General features: G+C 42.0%; 1 protein-coding gene across 4 annotated transcripts in view; it reads right to left on the reverse strand.

Annotated features, from left to right (window-relative positions):
- Positions 1–403: 403 nt before the first annotated feature.
- The window catches only part of TMEM19 (transmembrane protein 19), a 48,871-nt gene continuing 25,245 nt past the window's right edge, over positions 404–24,029 (reverse strand). For 3 of the 4 annotated variants that reach the window (XM_061639736.1, XM_061639739.1, XM_061639737.1), the window contains 6 exons: positions 8,672–8,825; positions 7,295–7,408; positions 5,704–5,841; positions 4,588–4,839; positions 3,129–3,338; positions 404–2,505 (listed from right to left, as the gene is read on the reverse strand). In XM_061639736.1, coding sequence (XP_061495720.1) covers positions 2,342–2,505; positions 3,129–3,338; positions 4,588–4,839; positions 5,704–5,841; positions 7,295–7,408; positions 8,672–8,825 — 1,032 coding nt within the window. In that variant the 3' untranslated portion in view covers positions 404–2,341. Of the gene's footprint in view, positions 2,506–3,128; positions 3,339–4,587; positions 4,840–5,703; positions 5,842–7,294; positions 7,409–8,671; positions 8,826–18,816; positions 18,979–24,029 lie in introns of those variants that run through there. The other variant, XM_061639740.1, reaches the window with a different exon arrangement.

Consider the following 24,029-nt stretch of genomic DNA (forward strand, 5'->3'; position numbering starts at 1 on the left):
AATCTTACATGTACAAACCTAGACTGACTTTTGTGTATTAGGGGGGAAATAATAATTCTCGATATGTGACTAAACTGAGGATCTTCCTAGCTATTCATTTTGACCATCCACTGATGGAGAGTGTCAGAGAAAAACATTTTATGGACATTAAGATGAATGTTAAAATGGCCCATTCTTCAAAAGATAGATTTGCTTTGCTTTTCTATAATAACTGCAGAATAATGAAAAGAAAACTTTTTTTTTAATTGGTGCTAGCCAAGGCACAAACTATTTAGTAAGATAAAAGTATCTGATAGGGTCATACAATAATACCTGAATGTTCTCTGAACAATTTATCATTGGATTTGGTTATAATTTATGTCTCTTAAGTTTTTGTAATGGCTAAACAATAACAAGAACTTGATGCCATTTTAAAGTCAGATTTATTCAAATAGGTATAATTTTATAAAACACATTCTCATCTGGAAAAGAAATAATTGATCTGTACTTGCAATACAGATAGCTACTGCCCTATACGTTTCAAAGAACAAACGCTGAGGCAAACAGTACTCCAATGTATGTTCCCTCTTACATAGTGCAAACCCCCTCAAAATGTTGAATTTCAGTCCATTTATCCTCTCACGCTTCTCTTTGCTCCCACTTTCCTGTGCTCTCTCTCCTCTAGTGATGGCTAGAATGTATTGGTTGGTTTTCAGAGGACGTTCCTCTACCAGCTCTTTTCTAGTTCCATCAATTTTTACTTGACTTACACTTTTTATTTCCACTTTTTATACCTTTACCATCTTCCCATAAAGGAACAACTTCCCAGGCTGCCTATTTTACAACATTAGTGCAAGTAACATGTTGCTTTGAGGTGTTATATTTACTTTATTGGGTCTAGTGTAATCCTATCTACACTATATAAATCTCTCTACGGGGAATGTTGCACAGAAGCCAAAGATCTGATTGTTGTGTGAAAGAGAGCACTTCAAGATATCCGCTGTTTTGCTCCAATTTGTTTTGCAAGACCATGATCCAATTGCCAGTGGGAACTCCAAGCTAGATCTGTAATTACCCACTTGAAAATATTGACAACTTCTGCATGGTTAGTCTTAAAAGCAGCCTATGGGTCACATCAATTAGTATCCTATAATTTTTCTTAATTATTTAATGCCAAATTAAAAGTGTTAGCATCTCTGGTCTATATAAAACTGCTGTAAAACCACAATATAAGATTACAGAAAACACATCTATTTGCAAACAAACCAGATGAATCAAAAGTATATTGGTGCATATTTCACAGTGCTTTTAATTAAACACACTGACATACAATCATACTAGTTGAAAGTTTTTCACTCACACAAGAGAAATCTCACATCCTGAGAAGAGTTGCATTCAGTTATGATAAATTTCAACTTTTACCTGAATTCATTCACTGTTTCTATGAAAAGATTAGGCTTCTGCAAGCTCAGAAAAACAGTTCTAGACTGTGTATATGATGACTAAAGCGAATCTGCAGGCTATCTCCCCTTCAGGTTAAAAAAACCCCAACAACATCCACCACAAAAAACACAGAACCAAATGCAATGCGTGCCATTTGTTCAATATGCCAGGATAAAACCATAGCTAATAAGAATAGCTAAAATATTGGGCAAAACAAGCATTCTACTAATTTTTAAACTTTAGACATCAATAATTTAGTATTATTAGAACTATTTTTTTGGAGTTCTAACAAAATCAGCACAGATTCTTTCAAAAGGTAGTTTTGGCTGATGTGTTCTATTTTAAGAAACAAAAAAAGTTTTGATCTTATCAAGTCATTCAAACATGGTGTCCTTACTTCCTCAACAGTTTTGACAGCAGAGGGAAAAATCCCTTTAAAAGTGCCTCCTACATCCTACAAAAGAAATACAATGTAAGACTTCAGAATCCTACAATAGAAAAATAAGGTAGGAGATGCACAATACTAAAGTCCATTGCTTTGTTTGGTGAACACCCTGGTACTTTGTGGTAAGTTAACATTTTAGTTTCTCATTTCCTTAAATAAGTTACCAGTTGGTAGAGAATGAACTGAGATCAAGCATTCAGCCTTGTAAGTAGTGGATCAAATAACTGCAGAGATAACTTTGTTCTACTACAGAAGTGATGTCAAATCAATACTGCCTCTTTTCAGTCTACTTTGCCTACAATAACTGCAGCTGCTACAGATGTGTAGTTCCAATAGCCTGATGATTCCTTGTGGCCTGTGTATCAGCTGTAGGATAACACATTCCAGCCCAGAGTTATAGTAAAAGTGCCTTGTGTAGAATTCTTCCGGTCACAGCTTGTTTTAATAAAACATACAGGAGTCAATACCTTAACTTCACCCTCTTGGCCAAAATCCCCATGCTGCTCCTGGCAACAACAAAGCAATGACTACAGAGGAGAAGAGATTAACTGCATTGTTATCTAGGATAGGTTTTCCAGATATGTGTTTTACATCTTCTGTCTGATAGCTCACAACCATTCCAGTACGTGTATCGAAACCTGAAGAAACAAATGCAACATAGAAAACAGTTGGATGGGGAGGTGTGACATCAAATAAATATGTACAGACACTCACAAACTATTGGTGTGTATTTTGTATATTATACAGAACCTAAGGCTGCAATCCCATACACAATTACTTAGGAGTAAGCTCCATTTAATTCAATGGCACAAAAAAACTAGCTCTGAGGTCTTTCTGCTTCCAACAAGCAAATTTTTGCTTTTTTGGATTTAAAAATCGTATCTAGGAGAGGGGTGGGGAGCAAGTTCTTTCTTGCCATGCAGCTTGGTTGCTTATATTTCCATTCTTGTCAGTCTAGCCAACGGAGGGTTGACAGAGCACAATTATGTTAATATTTCAATTTCTTAGGCACTATTCATAGAATGGCAATTTTTGCAGTACTACTGTTAGCTATCTAAATTCAACTTGAAACCCTAGAGATACAACAATATACATGGAACAGGATTCTCACGATTTTTCAGGTAATCAGAAATTCTTGAAGAAACTGTGAATGATGACTTGCTTTTAAGTAAGTCTATGCTCACATTATAAGAACTATCCATTCCCAAAAGTAAGGTTACATCACTTTTATATGAAAAAATATTTATTTTTAAAAACTTACCACTGTACTGCATGGTTGCTCCTAAATAAGAATCAATCATGGATCCCAGTAAACCAGCCATTCCACCAAATACAATAATGGGCCATTGTGGAGCAGATATATCCAGATCATTCACAAACATCAACTGGGAAATGAAGTAAGCTACACCTACTGATGTGCCCCCAAGCAAACTTGAGATTAGGCCCACTAAAGTAACACCACCATTGGTACCTAAAACAAAGTTTAGGAATTCAACAATATTGGCATTCTAAACTTTCTTGAACATACATTTAATGAAGAATGGAAAAAGCAGTGGTACACTTATTACACACTTTTGGACAATAAGGGGAAATCTCACTTTACTTTTTTTTTTAAAAAAGAGCTAAATAAAAATATTTTGTCTTGTACTCTTTTTTCAACAGTGCACGTGAGTGCTAAAGAAAATATCAGTATTCTTTAATCTTTTAAAATTATACTTCTTAAGAGTCCATAAGAATCAAACTATTAACGCAGACCCAACCATGGTTATTTGTTTGGGAGGATTAAGAGATTAGGAACTGGTCAGAGATTTGCAAGCGCTCTCCCCACAAATTTCCTCTCTGCCTTCCCTTGCCAGTGTTAATCTGAATGTACATTACGTGAGTGTTGACCTTAGCCATGGCTAGCAAACCAGCTTAAAACCTTGGTTCAACTTAAGCTCTTTGTGCTAGTGTCGGTGCAGACATAATATTACACCCTGATTATCACTGAAACAGGAAGGCAAGAGGGAATTCACATGGGTGAAGGAAGCATGTAGTCCTATTCAGAGTAGATAAGAGTAACTTTGGTTCATTTATTTCAATGGGTCTATTTTGAATAGGGCTTTGTTGAATACAACCCATGCAAACCAGCAACCTGCTCCTGATCTTTTATGGTTATGAAACCAAGATTGTCAAGTCTGCCCCAGCACATTATGGTAAATAGCAATGGCAGCATTTATTTTGGCCACACAAAGTGTTACCTTGAAGGATCCAATTATATTACAGCAAAGGTGGACAATTTGCTAGACCAAATAAACATTTATAGAATGCAACTACCAAAACTCTGTTGGTAAAACTGTTAAAATTTTGAACACAAGGGATGTGTTCTAATAAAAAATTAATGGGTACATCTACAACAGCTTGCATAAAATCATGCCCCAACAGGACAGAAGACCCACAAGTTGCTATAAACTCTTCTCATCAGTTTTTGACATTTTTTCACCAGTTACACTGTGGTGTCATTGAACAGGGAAGGGAATATGATAACAATGGGAAGAATTACAACTCAGCTAGCACAAAGCAGCATTTTCAGGCCAAATTCAAGGCTACATAAGCTGCATGCATTCCGTGTACATCTTCAAGCTTTCCTAGATCACAAAAAGGCATTTAGTGAGCTACACACAGTCCATTAATTATTAAACCAACCAGGTTTTTTCACATGAAAGCAGAAATTGTCTTACCTATTGGAACCTTTTTCCAGGTCGTTATCAACCGTGGTTCATGACTCATGACAGTGCCAATCTCTGAAGCCCATGTGTCCCCAGCACAGCAGGCCAAAGCACCCAGTAGTGACAGGCACATCCAGGATGCTGTATATTGTTTGGAAAAGTCTATTGGAATTTCACCTGGTCCATTTTCAATCATATATAACAGAGCCAACTCGGCAGGTACACCACCATTGCAGAATACTTGTACCCAATTTCTCTGCCCACCTGTGTACAAAAAGTGGAAGACACAAGTTCTTAAAGCAAATATAACATCCAAAAGCTGAATTGAAGCTAGATTGTAAAATACTTTACAATTTCAATCACCATGGTTTTCCTTCTTAACTACAAAGCAAAGTTCATTACTAATGATTTACACAGCAATCCAAATCATGGGAAGGCAGAGGGAGGGCCAACGGAGGATGAGGCGGTGGGAAGCTCTGTGGCATCCACTCCCTGTTTGAGAACTGCCAGGCAAGCTGAATGCCAGCACAATCAGGAGCCACATACAGGGGCTGGAATAGCAAAAACTGGCTCCCGCAAATAGCCCTACTGGGGAGTCAGCGTTCCTCATTGACCACCATTGAAATTACTTTACTCTGCCAGCCAATAGGCTAGTGGAAATTTTACCTGGATTGGGACTCCAAGCATGAGGAGGAGGATGTGTAAGTCCCCCCTCAGCTCCTCCTCCACCACACCCCTGGAACGCCCCATTTTGGGGCCTTCCACCAGCTGTCCGTCTGCAGGGCTGGTTGTCCCTGGGAGACCCCCAGCTGAGCCGACAGAGTGCTGGTGCCACTGCAGGTAAGCTGGGATCAGGGGCTTTTGCCATCAGAACCCGGCAGTGCTGGGAGCCTGCTGGCTCAGCCAGGAGTCCACAACATCCAACTCCCCCTAGCCCAGAGCAAATACAAATTGGATTGCACCCTTATTCAATATAAGTTATGTGCAAAGTACTTAATCCAGGTACTTGCAAAGTGACTCATCAGAAAAAAATGCACAGTCCATTTTGTGCACATCTTTATCACTTTAATTAAAAGCCAAAACACAATTATTCAGTTATTTGATTTTAAAATTAATGATAATGCTTACCTTCTTTGTATTCAGAATCAATTTGCTTCTTTACTTCTCCTTTCCACCTGGTGAGTTTGGAGGAAGTGATGAAAAACATGAGCATGGCAGTGAAAAAGCTGTAATTTGCCACAGTGAGAATAAATCCAACTACTAAACCTGAAAGAAAGGAAACATTGTGTTACTAAGTGCAATAATCTCCTGCAAGGCAATTATGCCACAAGTTATTTACTCTAAAAAATCACCCTAGACTATAATAAAAACACGAAGTTAACACTAAAATCCCAGAGGTATATCCTCATTGGTTTTCATTGCAAACCAGATTTGTTTCTGTTTCTGCAAACCTTGGAGTTGCCCAGAGCAGAGTTTCCCAAACTGTGGTCCACAGACCACCAGTGGTCTGTAAGTTTCATTTAGATGGCCTGTGGCAGGTCTACATTAAACATATTGATTTTTAATTGTTTTTTCTTCTTCTTTTATTTTATATTGTATTTTATTATATTACTATTTGAATTTTATGGAATACAATTTAAAACACCATTCAACTTCTATCTAGCACAGCAAATTACAATGACTGCAACTGTCAGAAAAAACATTAAGTGGTCCAGTAAGACTATCTGCAGTTTTCACATAGTCCATGAGTGGAAAAGTTTGAGAACCGCTAACCTGGAGCATGCCAATATCTCCCTTTTATCTCAATAGCCCTGTGCTGGTTACATGGCCATAACAACTCAGCACCTGAGTTTGCTGTCAGTACATATGATTCCACAACCATTTCAGTGTCTTTGGGCAGCAGCAGGAGTGTTTCCAAATAGACCACTTTGTATACATTTTTTACACTGCAGTACACTTCTGTTCATATCCTAACTGTTCATTTCTGTTCTTATTTCTCATTTCCCTTCCACCTACTTCTTCCCTTCTGCCATTGAACATACCGATCACAAAACTGGAAGAGTGTCCCTCTCCAGATACATCCAGGCAAGCATTTGTATTACATTTCATTTCATTTTTGATCTTCACAATGTCTTCATGCATTTCCCATCCATCAGTGCTTTTTTTCTCCTCGATATTGCAAATTTCATTTTTCCCACTCACATCATAAATAATGATTTGGCACAGACTGCCAATAAGTTAGATCCAGTTCATACCCAATGCCCCTCTTTAGAAGTCTTGAGAGTGGATAATAAAACAGGGCTACAGGTGCCAATTAACTATTGGGGCTGACTCAGTGAACATGAACCATCACCATCTTCTCCAGCGAATATAATGTGTGAGCCTTCTCCTCAGCGACCATACCTTATTAGTTTTTTATGTACCACATCTAATCCACCGTGGGCACTAAATTAACCATTTATATTAGCTAGGGTCCAGTTACTTCAAATCAATTGGACAACACTTATGTCATTTTGTGAGCAAATCTTCCCTGCAGTGGGAATAACTTCAGAATGTGGTAGAGATGCTGCATTATTTGCAAAGTAGCTTATACACAAAAATAAGATGAAGTATCACAAAAACATTAAAGCCAAAAATATTGATGGTAATACTTAAAGTAATAATCAATAAATCTCTAAAACTATATATACATAACCTCAATTAAGGCAGAAGAACATACCTCCTATTGCTCCACCATGATCAAGACTTTTTTTCTTAAATGCTCGTGAAGCAATTACTAGCGGAATTAAGATTGAAAAAAGCCAACGCCATGGAGAAATAGGTCGCAAAGTACCTAGAGTAGTTAAAACACAGCACTGAGTGCATCAAAAGAGCAAGATTCGACTGTACATTCCATAAAAACCTTAAAATGGTTGAAAATGTTCAACTGTCCAAGTTCATGAAACTTTTGCTTTTTAAATTAATTATTAATGTATTTACTGTTTATTATTATTATTCCCTTTGTCACATTGCTTACATGCCAAAATGGCTTTTGAAATTATCTTTGCTTGTTTCCTCTTTTTCCCCTCTGCACTTTAGGAACATGGGTTAGGACTAAAGCCAGCATAAGCAGCGGCGCCACATGGCCACGTGGGTTATGTCCCCCCTCCCATAAAACGCCTACATTAGGGAGCCGTTCAGAGTAGCACCCTATAAGACACAAATTGGAAGGAATTCCTGCCGCCCCCCTCCCAGTGCAGAAGTGCTTTCCACTTGCACACAGGGTCAGTGGGTGGATCTCATCTTTAACACCTCCCACTGTAAGTAGTGATTAGACTTTATTAGAAATATACATTAGCAATAGAAATTGACAAGTGAAACCTGCAAAAGTAGGCACCAACAGCATCACATGGGAACATGAGAAGCTGTACTGAATCAGACCACTGGTCCATCTAGCTCAGTACTGTTTACATTGACTGGCAGAGGCTCTTCAGGGTTTCAGATAGGGTTTTCTTCCAGCCCCACCTGAAGATGCCAGAGAGTGAACACACAAGGTAGATACTGTACTACTGGACTACAGTCCTTTCCCATATGCCCATATGCCCCTTCAGATACACAAAGCTGGACTAGGTCCTTTACTTAATCTAGTTTGGACTGCTGCAGATTCCAGTAAGCCCAGGTATGGTCCAAACTGGTTTGGGAAGATACCTGATAATCTACACCAGTAATCCTGGATTCCAGAACCATCCCCAATAGTAATTTTTTCTAACGTGCTCCTATGTTTAACATTAATTATGAACTTTCAAAATTGAGTGTTTCTTGTATTTCAGATATTTAAATTATTTCAAAGTATATTTACTAGCAATACTGATAGCACAAATGTAAGTGGTTATTTTAAAAAAGTAAATGTAAACATGTATTTCTTGTCTGACAGTTACATGAAGATATTTCAATTACTGAAATATCTGCAAGGCAACACTTTAATTTGCTTGTTCTGTTTGAAAAAGGGAAATATAATTAAGAATGTATTAGGATTAGCAGTTAACATCAGTAAAACACTGCATCTGAGTGCAGTTACCTCTAACATTTTGTGCAATCGTAGCAATTTAGACTTTACCGTAATATGTGCTTGCAGTCATGGAAACAATCCAAAAAGATAAAGAAATGCAAATAAGTACACTCAAGATGATAATATTTGTTATCATTTTGAAATAATCTTTGTTGAAGTCGTCCCAGGAATAAAATATCATTGAAAGTCCAAGGCTGATCACCTGTGTGTAAAAGGAACAAGAACATGCATTCATTTAATTCCTTAAAAAATTAATAGTGTGCACATTAAATATAGTGGGGAAAAGTAGCTGCTATACACTCAGTACAGTAATCAATGAAGATTTGTACAATTCACATGCAATGATAAACTGAAATTCTTTGAAACTGAAAGTAATCTTGGTAGATGCAGGGGTAGGACAGGCAGGAAAGCATGTGAGCCCAACATTTTGATTGAGCTCACTGAACTAATTAATCCATGTAATGCTGAACCGTGGTTCAGCATTACATGCAAACAAACACTGTCTGCAGCTGAAGTGCTCTACTGTACAGACTTGTTCAGGCCTGGTTAATAAATAATTGGAATTCCCTTTTTTAACAATGCAACTTCTTCCACTGTGAGCAGCAGAGTTTTTTTGAAAGAAAGCCAATGTAGAAAACCAGAGGGAAATCATAAGAACATAAGAAAAGCCCACTGGATCAGGCCAGTTGCCCATCTAGTCCAGCATCTCACAATGGCCAACCAGATGCATCAATGGGAAGGCCATAAGCATGACCTGAGCAAACAGCACTCTCCCCTCCTATGGTTTCCAACAACTGATATTCAGCAGCATACTGCCTTCAGCCGTGGAGGCAGTGTATAACCACTAGCCATTGATAGCCTTATCCTCCATGAATTTGTCCAATCCTCTTTTAAAACCATCCAAGTTGGTGATTTATATTAGAAAAGTTTAAAGTAATTTTTCCATAGCAGAGGCTCCAATAGTTGTTAAATAATCTCAATATAGGAGTGTTGCAGCACAACCAGGTATGTCAACAATCTTAACTCTATTTTCCCCTTTTGTGAGTGCTATTAGAAGTGCAATCGAATGCCAACAACATGATATTTCAGACCCCCATAATGGATTAGGAGATGAGGTAGTTTAATGCAGAGGGCAGCCAATGGGTTACCTCCCAACTCTTAAAAAAAAAAAACAGAATTGGACAATTGACCCATCACTTGAATACACAACAAACAGCATAACACAGCAGATGAATGAAAAGTTCACAAGATCAGCATGGTAGGCATGGGAAGAACAACATTATGCTGCCAATGCTCTCACATAAGATATCAAAAGAGGTGCACAACACATGAGAACTACAATAGCTGTACTTCCCTTATCTGGAGGATGTTTTGTTTTTGGAAAGTGTAAATCTTATGGCACCAAATGTTCAGAAAACATGGTATCACCAGAACAGAGCATAATTGTGAGAGAAGGTGTGTGGAGTGAGCACAACAGATGAGTATCAAATCACACACAGCTGCTAAAAATTGATAAAGTGGCTCATAAAAATTAATTCACTCTTTCTCCTAACGGGGCGTTAGCCCTTTCCACTCCATTGATCTTAGGATGGAGGGCTAGCAATGTATCATCTCATGCTCTATTAGCTACTCTTCAGGAATCACTGACAGGCAGAATATCACTGCTATATTTGATTGGTTTTTTGTTCTCCTTTGCATATTACATATGCCCAAACAACAGATACAAAAAGGGAATGGCAGGCTAGAGCACTTATTCGAGGAGGGGTGCTAGATCACCATTTCAAACAGCAAGCTGAAGGAGACACTGCTCCTTATGTGATCTCCATAGATATTTTAAGGAGCAGCAACAGAAAGTACCTTTATAACACATTACAGGCTCTTGGAACTAGGATTGCAATATTTAATCAATTAAATGGTTAGAATGTGTCCCTGAACTGTGATAATGCCTCATGCTTGCCTGGATGGAGGTAGGTGTGTATTTAAACCTCTGACTGTTATATGGCTGGAATGTACATAAGGACACAAGAACAGCCCTCTTGGATTAGGCCAAAGGCCCATCTAGTCCAGCATCCTGCTCTCACAGTAGCCAACTGGAGATTTATGGGAAGCCTGCAAACAGGACCCAAGTGCAATGGCACCCTCCCCATTTGATTCCCAGCAATTAGTAGACCCAGTGCCTGCAGGAGGAAGGGGCCCACCATCGCCCAGGGAAGAAGGAGAGCTGTTTGCTGCTGCCTGCCTGCCTGCCTGCTTGCTTGCTGCTGCTGGGCTACCACCACTGCCCTCTCCCTGTTGGACTTCTGTAGGTGTCACACCTTGCAGGACCAGGCCCCCAGGTACTCAGCCAGCTGTTGCTGATATCATCCACCTGTCCCTTCCCTGGAGGAGATACATAAGCTGGCTGGCTGAGGTGGCTCCTACTTTGCAGATTGCCTGGCTTTTTGCGGGTCTTGAGTCATGTGCCTGGGAGAGAGGACTCAGAACCAAGTGGGGAGGCTTGAGGAGGCCCCAATTAGTGTAGTGATGGCTAACGTTTAGAGCGTTATCTGGTTCAGGCCCTATCTATCTATCTAATTGTATTTTGTTTTATGAGCCTACTCGTCCTCTAAGATCTTCATTAGCCTTAATATTCCTCCTTTCTCACAAATTCATCGGATTGGCATTAGGAACAAATCTTTTTCAGTGGTAGCTCCAACCCTTTGGAATTCTCTTCCGCAGGAAATTCGTTTTTCCCCTTCTTTGACTAGTTTTCGCCGCCAAGTTAAGACCTTTTTATTTCGGTTAGCGTTTAATTTATAATGTGAGAGATAATTGATTTTATATACTGTATATTGTATAAGGTGCTTATATCATGTTATTGTTTTTGCTGCTTAGAATTCTTTGGAACTGAAGCAGGATATAAACTTCTTAAATAAATAAATAAATAAAATAAATACAGGGAGATATGGCGTTGTGAGGAATACTTGCCAGGTAAGGGGAACACAGCCCAGGCAGTTAATGACTGTGCCTTGCTCCGGTCCTCCCCATACCCGCAGGTTTGTTGGTTGCCCTATCAGCCAGCGCTCAGACCTCCAGATGCTGCTCCTAAACGCCAGATCGGTGCATAACAAGATCTCCCTCATTCGTGATTTAATTGTGGATGAGGCAGCTGATCTGGCATGTATAACTGAGACCTGGGTGGGTGAGCAGGGGGGAGTCAGTCTCTCCTAGCTATGTCCGCCAGGGTACCTGGTTCAGCATCAGGGTAGACCTGAGGGTCAGGGAGAGGGGGGTAGCTGTGGTCTATAGGAGCTCCATCTCCCTCTGCAAGCACCCTGTCCATGTGACTACTGGTCTGGAGTGCTTGCTGTTGGGCTACTGTGACTTATGTGTTTCTCACAGAAAGAGATACATGAGAGGAAGAGCAAAACCTGAAGCAAACGGGTTAAACAGAGCAGAAGTTGTTGCCAGGCTGCCCAAGGCCAGCAGCTGGTTGACAAGGGCAACCATCTCGACAAAGAGCTGAGCGCACGGCCAGTTCTGGTGTGGGGGATTTTGTATGGAGAGAGAACTGTGTTTCATAGAACTTAATGTCAGTAAAAGACTCTTAAAGAATACTTTGCCTGGTCTGGAGCATTTCTAACCGATCTGCATTGGCACTGCTTTATGGATCACACACACACACGCTACACGCACAACAACACTTGCACCTTCTGTTGGGTCAGCAGGACTGGGGATTCTCTTGGTGTACCGCCCACTCCACTGCCCAACAGACTCCCTAGCTGAGCTGACAGAGGTGGTCTCAGGTGTACTGTTGAGATCCCCCAGACTGTTGGTTCTGGGGGATATCAACATCCATGCTGAAGCCACCTTATCCGGGGTGGTTCAGGATTTCATGGTCTCCATGACAACCATGGGACTGTCCCAATATGCCATTGGCCCAACACATGTAGCAGGGCATACTCTAGACTTGGTTTTTGCAACTGGACATGGAAATGTGATGAATGTGGGGGGCCTTACACCAGTCCCTCTGTCAGGGACAGATCGCTGCTTGCTGAAGTTTAGACTTACAGCAGCTTTTCCCCTCTGCAAGGGTGGGGGACCTGTTAAGTTGGTCCACCCCAAGAGACTAATTGATCCGGATGGTTTCCAGAGGGCTCTGGTGAGTTTTCCGGCTGATAGGGCTGGCGCTCCTGTCAAAACCCTGGTTGAACTGTGGAATACAGAAATGACCCGGGTGGTTGACATGATTGCTCCTGAGCGCCCTCTCCTGTGTAGAGCTTGTACGGCTCCATGGTATACCCCAGAGCTGAGAGCAATGAAATAATATAGGAGACAGCTCGAGTGCAGATGGAGATGAACTCCTGGTGGATGCAATTACACACCAGTGTGGCGTAGTGGTTAGAGTGTTGGACTATGATCTGGGATACCAGGGTTCGAATCCCCACACAGCCATGAAGCTCACTGGGTGACCTTGGGCCAGTCACTGCCTCTCAGCCTGAGAGGAATGCAATGGTAAACCACCTCTGAATAGCTTACCGGAGGAAATACGCCTGGCGCCTACGGTTCTTTCTTTTAGGCGCCAGGTTAAGACCTGGCTGTACTCCCAGGCATTTTAATGTTCAATGTTTTATGTTTAATGTTTTAGTTTAATGCGTTCCTTTCTGTTACTGATTTTATTCTATATTGTATCTTAATCTCATTTTGTACACCGCCCAGAGAGCTATTAGCTATGGGCGGTCTAGAAATGAAAATAAATAAATAAAATAAATAAAATAGGGTCGCCATAAGTCAGAATCGACTTGAAGGCAGTCCATTTCCATTTCCAAGTGCCTATGGTAAGCTGCATTTAGGGGCAGTGAGGGCAGCAAAAAACAATATTTTGCTGTCAGTATCAAATCATCAATCTGCCACCCAGCGGAGCTCTTCAGAATTGTCTGGGGGCTATTACACTCTGGCCCCAGGGACATGGTAGAACCATCTGAGGCCCGCTGTAATGAATTTGCTGGCACTTCCAGGATAAAATCTTTACCATCCGCCAGGACTTAAGAATCCAGTGTTATAGCAGGTGAATCAAGCGGGGTATCCAGAGCACAGCCTTATCCCGTATGAGTTTCAGTTGGTACAGCTTGAGGATGTTGACAAGGTGTTTGGATAGGTTCGTGCAACCACTTCTGTGCTGGATCCTTGCCCTTCTTAGCTAATAAAAGCTAGCAGGAATGGAACAGCCGGCTGGGCCAGGGAAGTGATTAATGCCTCTATGCGAGAGGGGGTAGTCCCTGGCTGCCTGAAAGAGGTGGTAGTGAGACCACTCCTGAAGAGACCCTCCCTGGAACTAGAAAATCTTAATATCTATAGGCCGGTAGCAAATGTTCCATTCCTGGGCAAGGTCCTTGAACAAGTGGTGGCAGGCCAGCTCCAGACACTCTTGGATGAGACCAATTATCTGGATTCATTTCAGTCGGGTTTCAGGCCTAGTTTTGGCACGAAAACAGCCTTGGTTGCTCTGTATGATGACCTCTGTTGGGAGAGAGACAGGGGTTGTATGACTCTGTTGATTCTCCTTGATCTCTCAGCAGCTTTTGATACCATCCACCATGGTATCCTGGGAAGACTGGCTGAGTTGGGAGTGGGAGGGACTGCATGGCGGTGGTTCTGCTCCTACTTGACGGGTCGGCTCCAGAAGGTGGTGCTTGGGGAACATTGCTCGGCACCCTGGACTCTCCAGTATGAGGTTCAGCAGGGATCAGTTCTGTCCCCCATGCTGTTCAACATCCACATGAAACCGTTGGGTGCAGTCATCTGTAGCTTTGGAGTGTGTTGCCATCAGTATGCTGATGACATGCAGTTCTATTTCTCCTTTTCATCTTCTTCAGGTGAGGTTGTCAATGTGCTGAACCGGTGCCTGGCTGCGAAAATGGACTGGATGAGGGCTAATAAACTGAGGCTCAATCCAAACAAGACTGAGATGCTGCTAGTGGGTGCTTCTTCTGACCGGATGGTGGATGTCCACCCTGTCCTGGATGGGGTTGTACTCCCCCTGAAGGAGCAGGTTCGTAGCTTGGGGATTCTCCTAGAACAGCCTTTCCCAACTAGTGGGCCACCAGATGTTGTTGGACCACAACTCCCATCAGCCTCAGCCAGCAATGCCAATGGTCAGGACAGATGGGAATTGTGGTCCAACAACATCTGGTGGCCCACTAGTTGGGAAAGGCTGTCCTAGAACCATCTTTGTCACTTGAGGCTCAGGTTGCCTCGGTGGCACAGAGTGCCTTCTACCAACTTTGGTTGGTCCCAGCTATGCCCCTATCTGGACAGGGATAACCTGGCTTTAGTTGTCCATGCTCTGGTAACCTCCAAGTTAGATTACTACAATGCGCTCTACGTGAGGCTGCCTTTGAAGATGGTTCGGAAAATGCAGCTTGTGCAAAATGCAGCGGTCAGATTGGTAACAGGGACCAGACGGTTCAAACATATAAAACTGATTCTGGCCAGCTTGCATTGGCTGCCTGTATGTTTCCGAGCTCAATTGAAGGTGCTGGTTTTAACCTATAAAGCCTTACACAGCTTAGGACCACAATACCTGATGGAACACCTCTCCCGACATGAACCCACCCATACACTACGCTCAACATCCAAGGCCCTCCTCCGGGTGCCTACTCCGAGGGAAGCTGGGAGTCTGGCAACAAGGGAGAGGGCCTTCTCAGTGGTGGCCCCCAAATTATGGAATGATCTCCCTGACCAGATGTACCTGGTGCCAACACTGTTATCTTTTCGGCGCCAGGTCAAGACTTTCCTCTTCTCCCAGGCATTTCAGCATGTGTTTTTAAATTGCTTTTTAAAAATGTGTTTTTAAATGTGTATATTTTTTATGTTTTTAATTGTTGTAAACCACCCAGACAGCTTCGGCTATGGGGTGGTATATAAATGCAGTAAGTAAGTAAGTTTTCAGAGGCGTACTGACTCCAACAGCAGAGGTAAAACATAACTTTATTCTCCATGAACAACTGACTTTACAAAGATAAAAGTCTCATCAGTTGCTTCACCCACTTTTGCTACCAGCCCCACCTACCTGACATGTGGCCCTCAGAAGTTACCCCGATCAGATAAATGTAAAAATAACTAAAAGCCCTGACAACACAAGCAATTATAAAAATCAGAGATGGCAAGCAGCATCTTCAAGAGGCATCCCCTCTTGTTTATCACACACATGCTTAGAAACATGGGTGCATCATGCCAGAAAATTAAACATTTTGCTCCAGAACTATTATTGGTTTACTTGTCTAGGAAGTGCAACTGAACTACTAAAACACCTATACCCCTGGAAAGAGTGACTGATAGGCCACTGGAATCATGGAGAGACTTCTTTCTCCAGAGATGGAGAAAGAGGTCTACCCCCAGAGGTCTCCTTGTTGTGACAGCACAAAGCTATGCCACCATCACTCCAATGGAGTTAGGGACAAATCCCCATGAAACAAGGGAGACAAACACTAACACTAGTTCCCACTGAAACAGAAACTTTATAATAAATTTGATGGAAAGATGGAGAGGAAAAAACTCCTTCACCTTCTGCCTTGGATAGGACAAACCAGCTTAGGAAGTGGCGGTTCCTTCACCATGGACTCTTCACCAACACACAACCTCCAAAAGATTACTCTGCTGCAATCAATTAAGGTTCCTTTGTATCAGATGACAGCCCTACTTGTAACAACCCACAGTGCAATCCTAGGCAAGAGTTTGCTGGCTGCTGCCTGTAACTTGCCATATTCACTCTTGGAAAAGCCACTGGTGTATTACTGAACGCCATGAATTGGAAACACAATGTAAAAATGGAAATACCAGTTAAGGCAAGACCTCTCAAGGTCTATCTCGCTAGCAGGGGCTAGGTCCCCTCAGGAACTCTAATTGGGAGCCCCCAAGTAGAACCAATCCCAATGGGGCTTGCATCAGGCACCAAAATTTAAAATACACCGAATACAAATCCCATTTGTCAAGGAATAAGTAGGAGCACATTTTAAATTTCCACTGTTCCTCTGTAGCCATAGCTTTACTTGCTAAACACCTGTTGTTGTAAGTGACAGCAGGTGGACACAGCTTGGGGAAATGGTCTCATGGGCCAAATTAGAGCTCCTATAGGGCTTCATGAGGCGTACAGGCATGAGGTTCCACATTACTGCCATAGTCCCTTTGATTATTGAGAATCAGAGCAGTTAACTTTTTCAGACCATAAATCCAGTGCCACTTTAAAGGCTAATCAGATTACAGGAATACCCCGATTTACGTACCTTCATTTAACGGACCCTTGCGATTACGGACATACTCCATACTCCACCATACCCCACTCAATGTATGCGCGCTTTGCAATTATGGACACTGATGGAACGCCCAAACTTGCGTTCCACGTGCCACATGCGTTGCGAAGCGTCGTCTTCTGTAGCGATCAGAGCGACTCTGAGCGACTGCTGACCTGACCTGAAGGTTCTCGTTTACAGATCTTCTTTAAATTGTTTAAATTCTTTAAATTACTACAGTACAGTACTGTGCTTTACTGTGTACAGTACAGAGTGATCGGAGCTCTGCCTGCCCCGGCCTAAGTCGGTGACGGCAGTGTGTGTGTGTGTGTGGGGGGGACACCTCGTGCTCTTTACAGTACTGTAGATCCCAATTTCATTTTATACCTCTCCATTGTCCCATTTTATACCTCTCCATTGTCCCATCTTCCTTTCCTGCTTTAATTGATTGTGATAAAAAAAATAAAAAAAATCTTTAGATCCCCGATTTCATTTTATACCTCTCCATTGTCCCATCTTTCTTTCCTGCTTTAATTGAATACTTTTCTCTTTGTCTCTGCCCATCATTAGTTCTGGCTTTTGCCACTGCTGGCTTGTGACTACCAATAGCGTGTGTGTGTATTGGTATTGTTTTTCCTTGCCTTCAGTACAGTACAGTAGTACAGTACTGTACAGTATTACAGTACATAATGACAGATACAAAGAAAAGTCGTAAATCTATTACTTTAGATATGAAGCTTAAAATGATTAAACTGTCTGATGAAGGTGCCCTCTCCTTCATCCTTCCTGCATGTAAATTTTCGTTCATCCATTTCTTATCTGCCAGCTGACATTAAAGGTAAGCTTACCCTTTTTCATAAAGGGTTTATTTTATTTTATGTTTATTTTAGTTATAAATGTGTTATTTACATCAGTTATGCCCGCATATGACGATTGCAGTGCAGTACATGCATCGATAAGTGGAAAAAAAGTAGTGCTTCACTTTAAGTACATTTTCACTTTACATACACGCTCCGGTCCCATTGCGTATGTTAATGCGGGGTATTCCTGTAGTGTGCCATACACACTTACTAGATCCAGTTCATGTTGATTTATTTCATATAAATCCACTTCATACTGTTTGATTTCACTGGTTTACATCCCACCTTTGGGGATACAAATCTTTCCAGGGCAGCTTACAAGTAAAATGCATTAAACAAAATTGTAGTAAGATTATATATATATATTTAAAAATAAAAAGTATTGGTCCCAAAGGGCAGTAGGTGGTTCATGGTCCTGGGCATATTTGGCACATGGTCCTGGGCATATTTGGCAGAGGGGGAAAGATCTAGGTGGAGCAGGCTCTGAGGTGGCCGTGTCCTGGCTCTAGTCCAGCAACACGTATGCCACAATTTTAAAAAGGTGACACGATTATTAAGCACATTTACAGTTATCCTGGAACGCAAAGCGGCTTACATGGGAGGGTCTCGGGTGGTCTCCCACCCAAGCATTGCCCAGACTGATGACGTGCCAGCAGGCCATCCCCAGGACCCTGGTGGTGCTTCGTCACAGCAGCAGCAACACAACAATGTCGCCTCCCCCCGCTCCTCCTGGTGTTTTTAATCAGGTTGAACATTCAGGGCATTTTTCATCCTGCACGCCTGCCTTTGAAAGAAGGAAGGCAAGAGAGAGGAACCTAAATCTCGGCGGGCACAGTAACCCGCTCTCTCTGCTCCATCCTATCCAGAGGCAGGCGAAGACGGGAAATGAAATGGCGAGCCAGAGGCACGCTGGAATAGAGTCGGGGCGAGGAGGGGGGCTTCTGTTCTTGTATTCAGACAAGGGCAGAGAGGGGCACGTTGGGCTCCAAAACTCTGCCCAGCAACCATCACGCCCGCAAAGGAAAAAGCTTCCGCCAGGCCTTTTCTTTCTTTCTAAACTCACCTCAGCGTCGCTCGGACCTTGCCTGGCTTTTGCTGGTTGTGCTGGGGATGCGGAAACCGCCACATCTTCCTCAGCCACGCGCTGCCAAGCCTCAAAACAGCAGCGCCGCTTGAAAGTCCCATGGCCGCCACCGCTTCGGAACCCCAAACGGCGTTCTCTGGCTTGAAATCAGAGGCTGTAAACTGATATGGGTAGAACTGTACCCGCTTTCAAGCTTTCGGGTTGGCTTTGGACGGCATTTTGTCTCCCTAACGTAACCGCTTATATAAACACAATTGAACTCTGAGAGGGGAGGGGATTATTTAAGCAAGCATGCCTTTGCTATAACCATGTTTGGAAATCCAAACTAGCCTTAGTCCCATTTTTAACCGGCAATATTATCAATGGACTAAATCTCAAGGCTGTTGTCGTAGGCGCCACCCCTTTCTCGATCTATAGTATGGGGATAATTAAAAGTCAAAATGAACCAGAAAGTTCCATCACTACTCACTCTAATCTTTTCCTATCTCTATGTCCTCTACATTTTGTCGGTGTTTTCTTATCTGAGGCCTCTAGTACGCTAGCTGTCTTCTAGTGCGCAAGCGTCCCTGAACCTTCCTTCCTTTACCCGTGACTCGGAGTAGGGAGACTGCCTGCTCCTCCAAAGCTTGCTTTTTCCTGCCTTTAATGCTGCAGTTTAGGAATATGAAGGCCCGGGAAAAACCGTGTGTTTTTTTCCTGGATTTTTTCCAATTCCCCCACTCAGTTTTTCAGAGAAAAAAAGTATTCCCCCCACGAACTTTTCTGGCCTTCACATCTCTAGCCACTGTCATGATTAGTTTTTTGTTTTTCCTTCATGCGTAGCACTGTTCCTGTGATTTGATCTCTGGCAGCATTAAGAGTTGGATCATGCATACCTCAGTTGTTTAGCAATACGCGCTTCCAGTGGACACGTTTATTTTATTAAGCTTACATCCTGAGTTGTTTACAGGGAGATTAGACCAGGGTAGAAACACACTAATCAAATCAAAGTGTTTCCATTAGACACACCTGGTGGGGGAATGGGTTGATCTGCTGATCAGTTGCAAAATCTCTTTGAAGCTTAATTTTATTTTAAAAAGCTCTCAAGTTGTTCCCGCCAGGTTTTACAGTAAAAAGGGGAGGAGTTTGACTAGGGTGTTGTGCCCCAGTTTTCAGAAGAGAGCAGTGGAGACGCACTGGAACCTGCAGAATAGTTAATGTGTTTCTACCCCAGGTTGGCTATAATGATCATTCCGTTGGATTTGTTTGCGGGAACCTATAGACAACCAGTAGCGTAGTGGCAAACTGAGAAGTGCAGGGTCCTTTCATGATAGTCACACCACACTCCCTCACAGTTGTGCCCACTTTTCCAATTTCCCGTCTCCCTTGCTCTCCTTGTCATCTTAAAAGTTCACACTCCACTACAACAGACATCCCTAGGAGCCAATCAGCATGAAAGGGAAGGCTGTGTATTAGCTACTGAGAAGAGTCTTCTCAGTGGCTGACCCACCTCCTTCCACTCTGATTGGCTCCAATCAGCACAAAAGGACAAGGACTCTTCTCAGTGGCTAACACGCTCCATTTTCATGCTGATTGGCTCATACAGGCTAGGACCCTGCTCCCAAAAAAGTAATGGGTCTATGACCCACCGTGACCCTAGACGACTACACCCCTGTAGACAACAATGTGTCAAAGCAAGTGTTATCCCAAACCTTTACACTGCATTTTCCCCACCGCTTTTCTTACTGCAAGACTGATCTTTTTGGGAAGTAGGATTGATGTGCAAGAGCTCCACATCAGCTTTAATTGTGCAACCTGCATTTGCTGGTATGCAAGTGAATCCCATTCAAAAATAGCAACAATCTCGAAGCACCCAGAAACATGCTGCAGAATACACCTGCAAAAAACACACACCAAAAACAAAACAAAACTACCCTGTCAGGAGGGATCCCTGAGACAGATGGGCTATTATTCAGACATCATTCCATTTTATTAATTGTTCTGCAATGCTTCTCCATTGTTAACTGTATTATTGCCATCTGTAGGGACACTCTTGCATTATAATGCAACAAAAGTATAACAACAAAATTAACCAGGAAGTTACAGGGCATGCACTAATTAGAAATGAAGCAGTATGTCCACTACAAAACTTGTTCAGGCACAAACATTATTAAAAGCAGAACTGTATATAACCACTGCCACAAGCACAAATTATACAGCCACAAGAGTGGCTGTATAGTATAGGCAGCGTGGATTTTTCACATTCTGCAATGTTAAATTGAAAATATCCCCCATTTTGCTAGAATATATTTCACCTCCCACTGTTTTATCTTGTGGAAACTGAGACACTCCTGATGTCCACTGGAGACTATTCTGCAGAATAGTCAGTGCCGTATTCCACAATTATTTTTGGAGTTTTTTTAATGTAAATTTTGCAGTGTTGCTGTACTTCACATATTCACAGAAACAGAAGCAAAAGAGAGTGATTTACTATAGGAAACTTCACTAAAATTGCAAAGTAAATCAGACATACATAAAGTGACTATCTGAACTATGTCAACTGTCTTAATAATGTTGCTTCCTCCCTGCTAAAACAAGATCAGCACAGCACATGTCTTGTTTCTATTATTTGAGCTGATTGCAGGTGTTGCCACCGCTCACCATATGCTCCGAGGCACGTTACCAAATTCTTCCAAGCTACACAGAAAGTGGATTGGACTGTGAAAGCCCAACCCAAATTGTGTTCTTCTTTTCGACAAATTTGTAGGGCAGTACATACCTCAGAGAGGCAGACAGGTCTCCTGCTCCCCTAGTGCATTCACTATAGCTGCCCAATTTCCCTGCTTTTTAAAGTTTGATGTAAATATCTGTAGGCTATAGGTACATTCTTAAACTGCAAGGGTTTTTTTGCCTATTAGTGAATACAGTAATCTATGATTGCACAATAAAAAGAACATCTGGAGGGGTTTGCAGTTTTCTCACACAACAAAAACCTACCCACCTCCTCCACAAGTGGAATTCATGTTGACGTTCATGTTGTCACACTTTCTTAGCCCTAGCCTCATTCCTATCTGTTTAAGCCTCTCTGAATTCAATAAACTGAGATTCAGACACACAAAGCTTATTATAGGTCTGAATCTTCAGGTCTAATTACGGTTGCAATCCTATACTCATTTACCTGGGAGTAATTCACAGGACTCAAAAGAGGGCCTACCTTCTGTGTTGGATTTGCATTGTTTTCGTAAGAATTTTGAGCTAAAGCACTGAAGTTTCTGGTAGGAAGTGCAATCACACAGCCTTGCTACATAGTTTATACACATTCTTTTCAGGTTATGTTAGTATGTGGCTGTTCCCAAATACTCCTCCACTAGTCACCCAGAACTTGGGAAGGTGGATTAAACACAGCTATTAGTGTAAGGACCAACTGTTTGAACACTTAGTCACATTACTTTTGTGGCAATTTCATGCAGGTTAGGCCTGTTGTGCAAAATAGGTATCTGGATGGCTACTGTGAGGACAGGATGCTGGACAAGATGGGTCATTAGCCTGATCCAGGAGGCTCTTCTGATGTTCTTAAAATTATAATTACACAAATGCTACTGAAAACAAACTTTTTGGTGAGCATTCACTACCCAGCCCATCATATTTAGAAGCATTTACTACACAGACCATAGCATCAGACCATATTGCAAGTCTCCACACTTGCCCAATAGCCACCAGCTCTAAGCCTAGAAAACCTATAAAGTTATTTTGAACTGTAATCTTCCACAAGATGAATGCATCTCCATAATCAAAAGTACTGGACACTATACCCTATGGTGGCTCACCTATTGGTCCCTATCCTAAATTATCATTTATTTTAAAATCTCTCCTCTCAGGTACTTGCTGATACTCACAGGGCAAAAGATGGTAGGGGAAAGTCCCTGAGGATCATGACTGTTGTGGTCAGTCTACCCCCCTCTCCTACTGCTAAAGGCCAAAGAGATCCAAAGATGCTTGGTGAGGAGATAGTAGGGCTTAGCTCCAAGAGAGAAATCTAATGGCTCACTGGCACTGTCAACTAGCATTTTTCCCTAAGGCCCTGGTAGTGATTTGAGAACTATTGCTCCACACTATCTCATATTTCTATGGTAGTAATTGTGGAGGCCAATAATATGTTTCAGTGACTGCCTATTAGGTTAGATCCAGACTTACTGATGCTACTCCAAGCATGTCTTAAGTTTGGATCCAACCCATTTGTTTCAAGTTACATATACACCCAGGCATGAGGATGAAAATGAGAATGTAAATCCACCTTCCTGCTAATCTTATGATTTAAACAAGGATTTCTGCAGAGTTACAGCTACAGAGCATTTCTTCACATGTGTGCAAACAGTGAGAGACCCTCATAAAAATCAAAATAATTGTCCTGTTGAATCAAACAGAGATCCATCTAATCCAGCATCCTTCTTCTTACAGTGCCAGCCATATCCTTCCCCTCTGCTGGGAGGAAGGGCGGGGTATAAATCAAATAATTTTAAAAAATTAAAAGACCATAAGCAGGGCATGATAGCAATTGCCTCCCCTCAAAAAATTATTGCCCCTCCAACAAAATGTAATATGCTCTTAATGTTTAGTTCTTTCATCCTAAATGTCTTCAGCAGCATCTGGAACGTCATTCTCCACCTTCTCTTCATTTATAGGCACCCTGAATGACATATATCTCCACCAAATAATGCCTGATCATTTGGTTGTTCTCTCATTACACAGGCGCAATGAACTGTACGACAGCTGAACATATGTCTCTGCTTACTGAGCATGTAGCTTTTTTGCCTCAGTGACCTGGCCACTGAACACATAGAAATCTTGATCACTTGGGAATGATTACTCTGTTCCTCCAACATGCAGTATGCTTATTTCAAATGTTGACAGGTATCTTTCTATATGCTCAAAGAACCTTACAAAAAGTTGCTGATGTTGTCAGTCCTCCCTACAACAATGACTAGCCCCCCCTCCCCCTCTTGAAAGTTAATTGGTACTTGGAAGCTGTGCCCTCCAGATGTTGTAGGACTCCTGCTCCCATCAGCCCCAGCCCGCATGGTCAATTCTCCGTGATTATGGGAGTTGTCATCCAGCACCATCACAGGTTCCCCCTCCCTGCTGCATGGCAAAGTAAAGTAATACCTGTATTGGTCATCCATACATTTCATTAAGTACCACTGCCCAGGTATAGG

The sequence above is a fragment of the Rhineura floridana genome, chromosome 8, assembly GCF_030035675.1.
Source record: "Rhineura floridana isolate rRhiFlo1 chromosome 8, rRhiFlo1.hap2, whole genome shotgun sequence".
In the NCBI taxonomy this organism is placed as follows: Eukaryota; Metazoa; Chordata; class Lepidosauria; order Squamata; family Rhineuridae; genus Rhineura; species Rhineura floridana.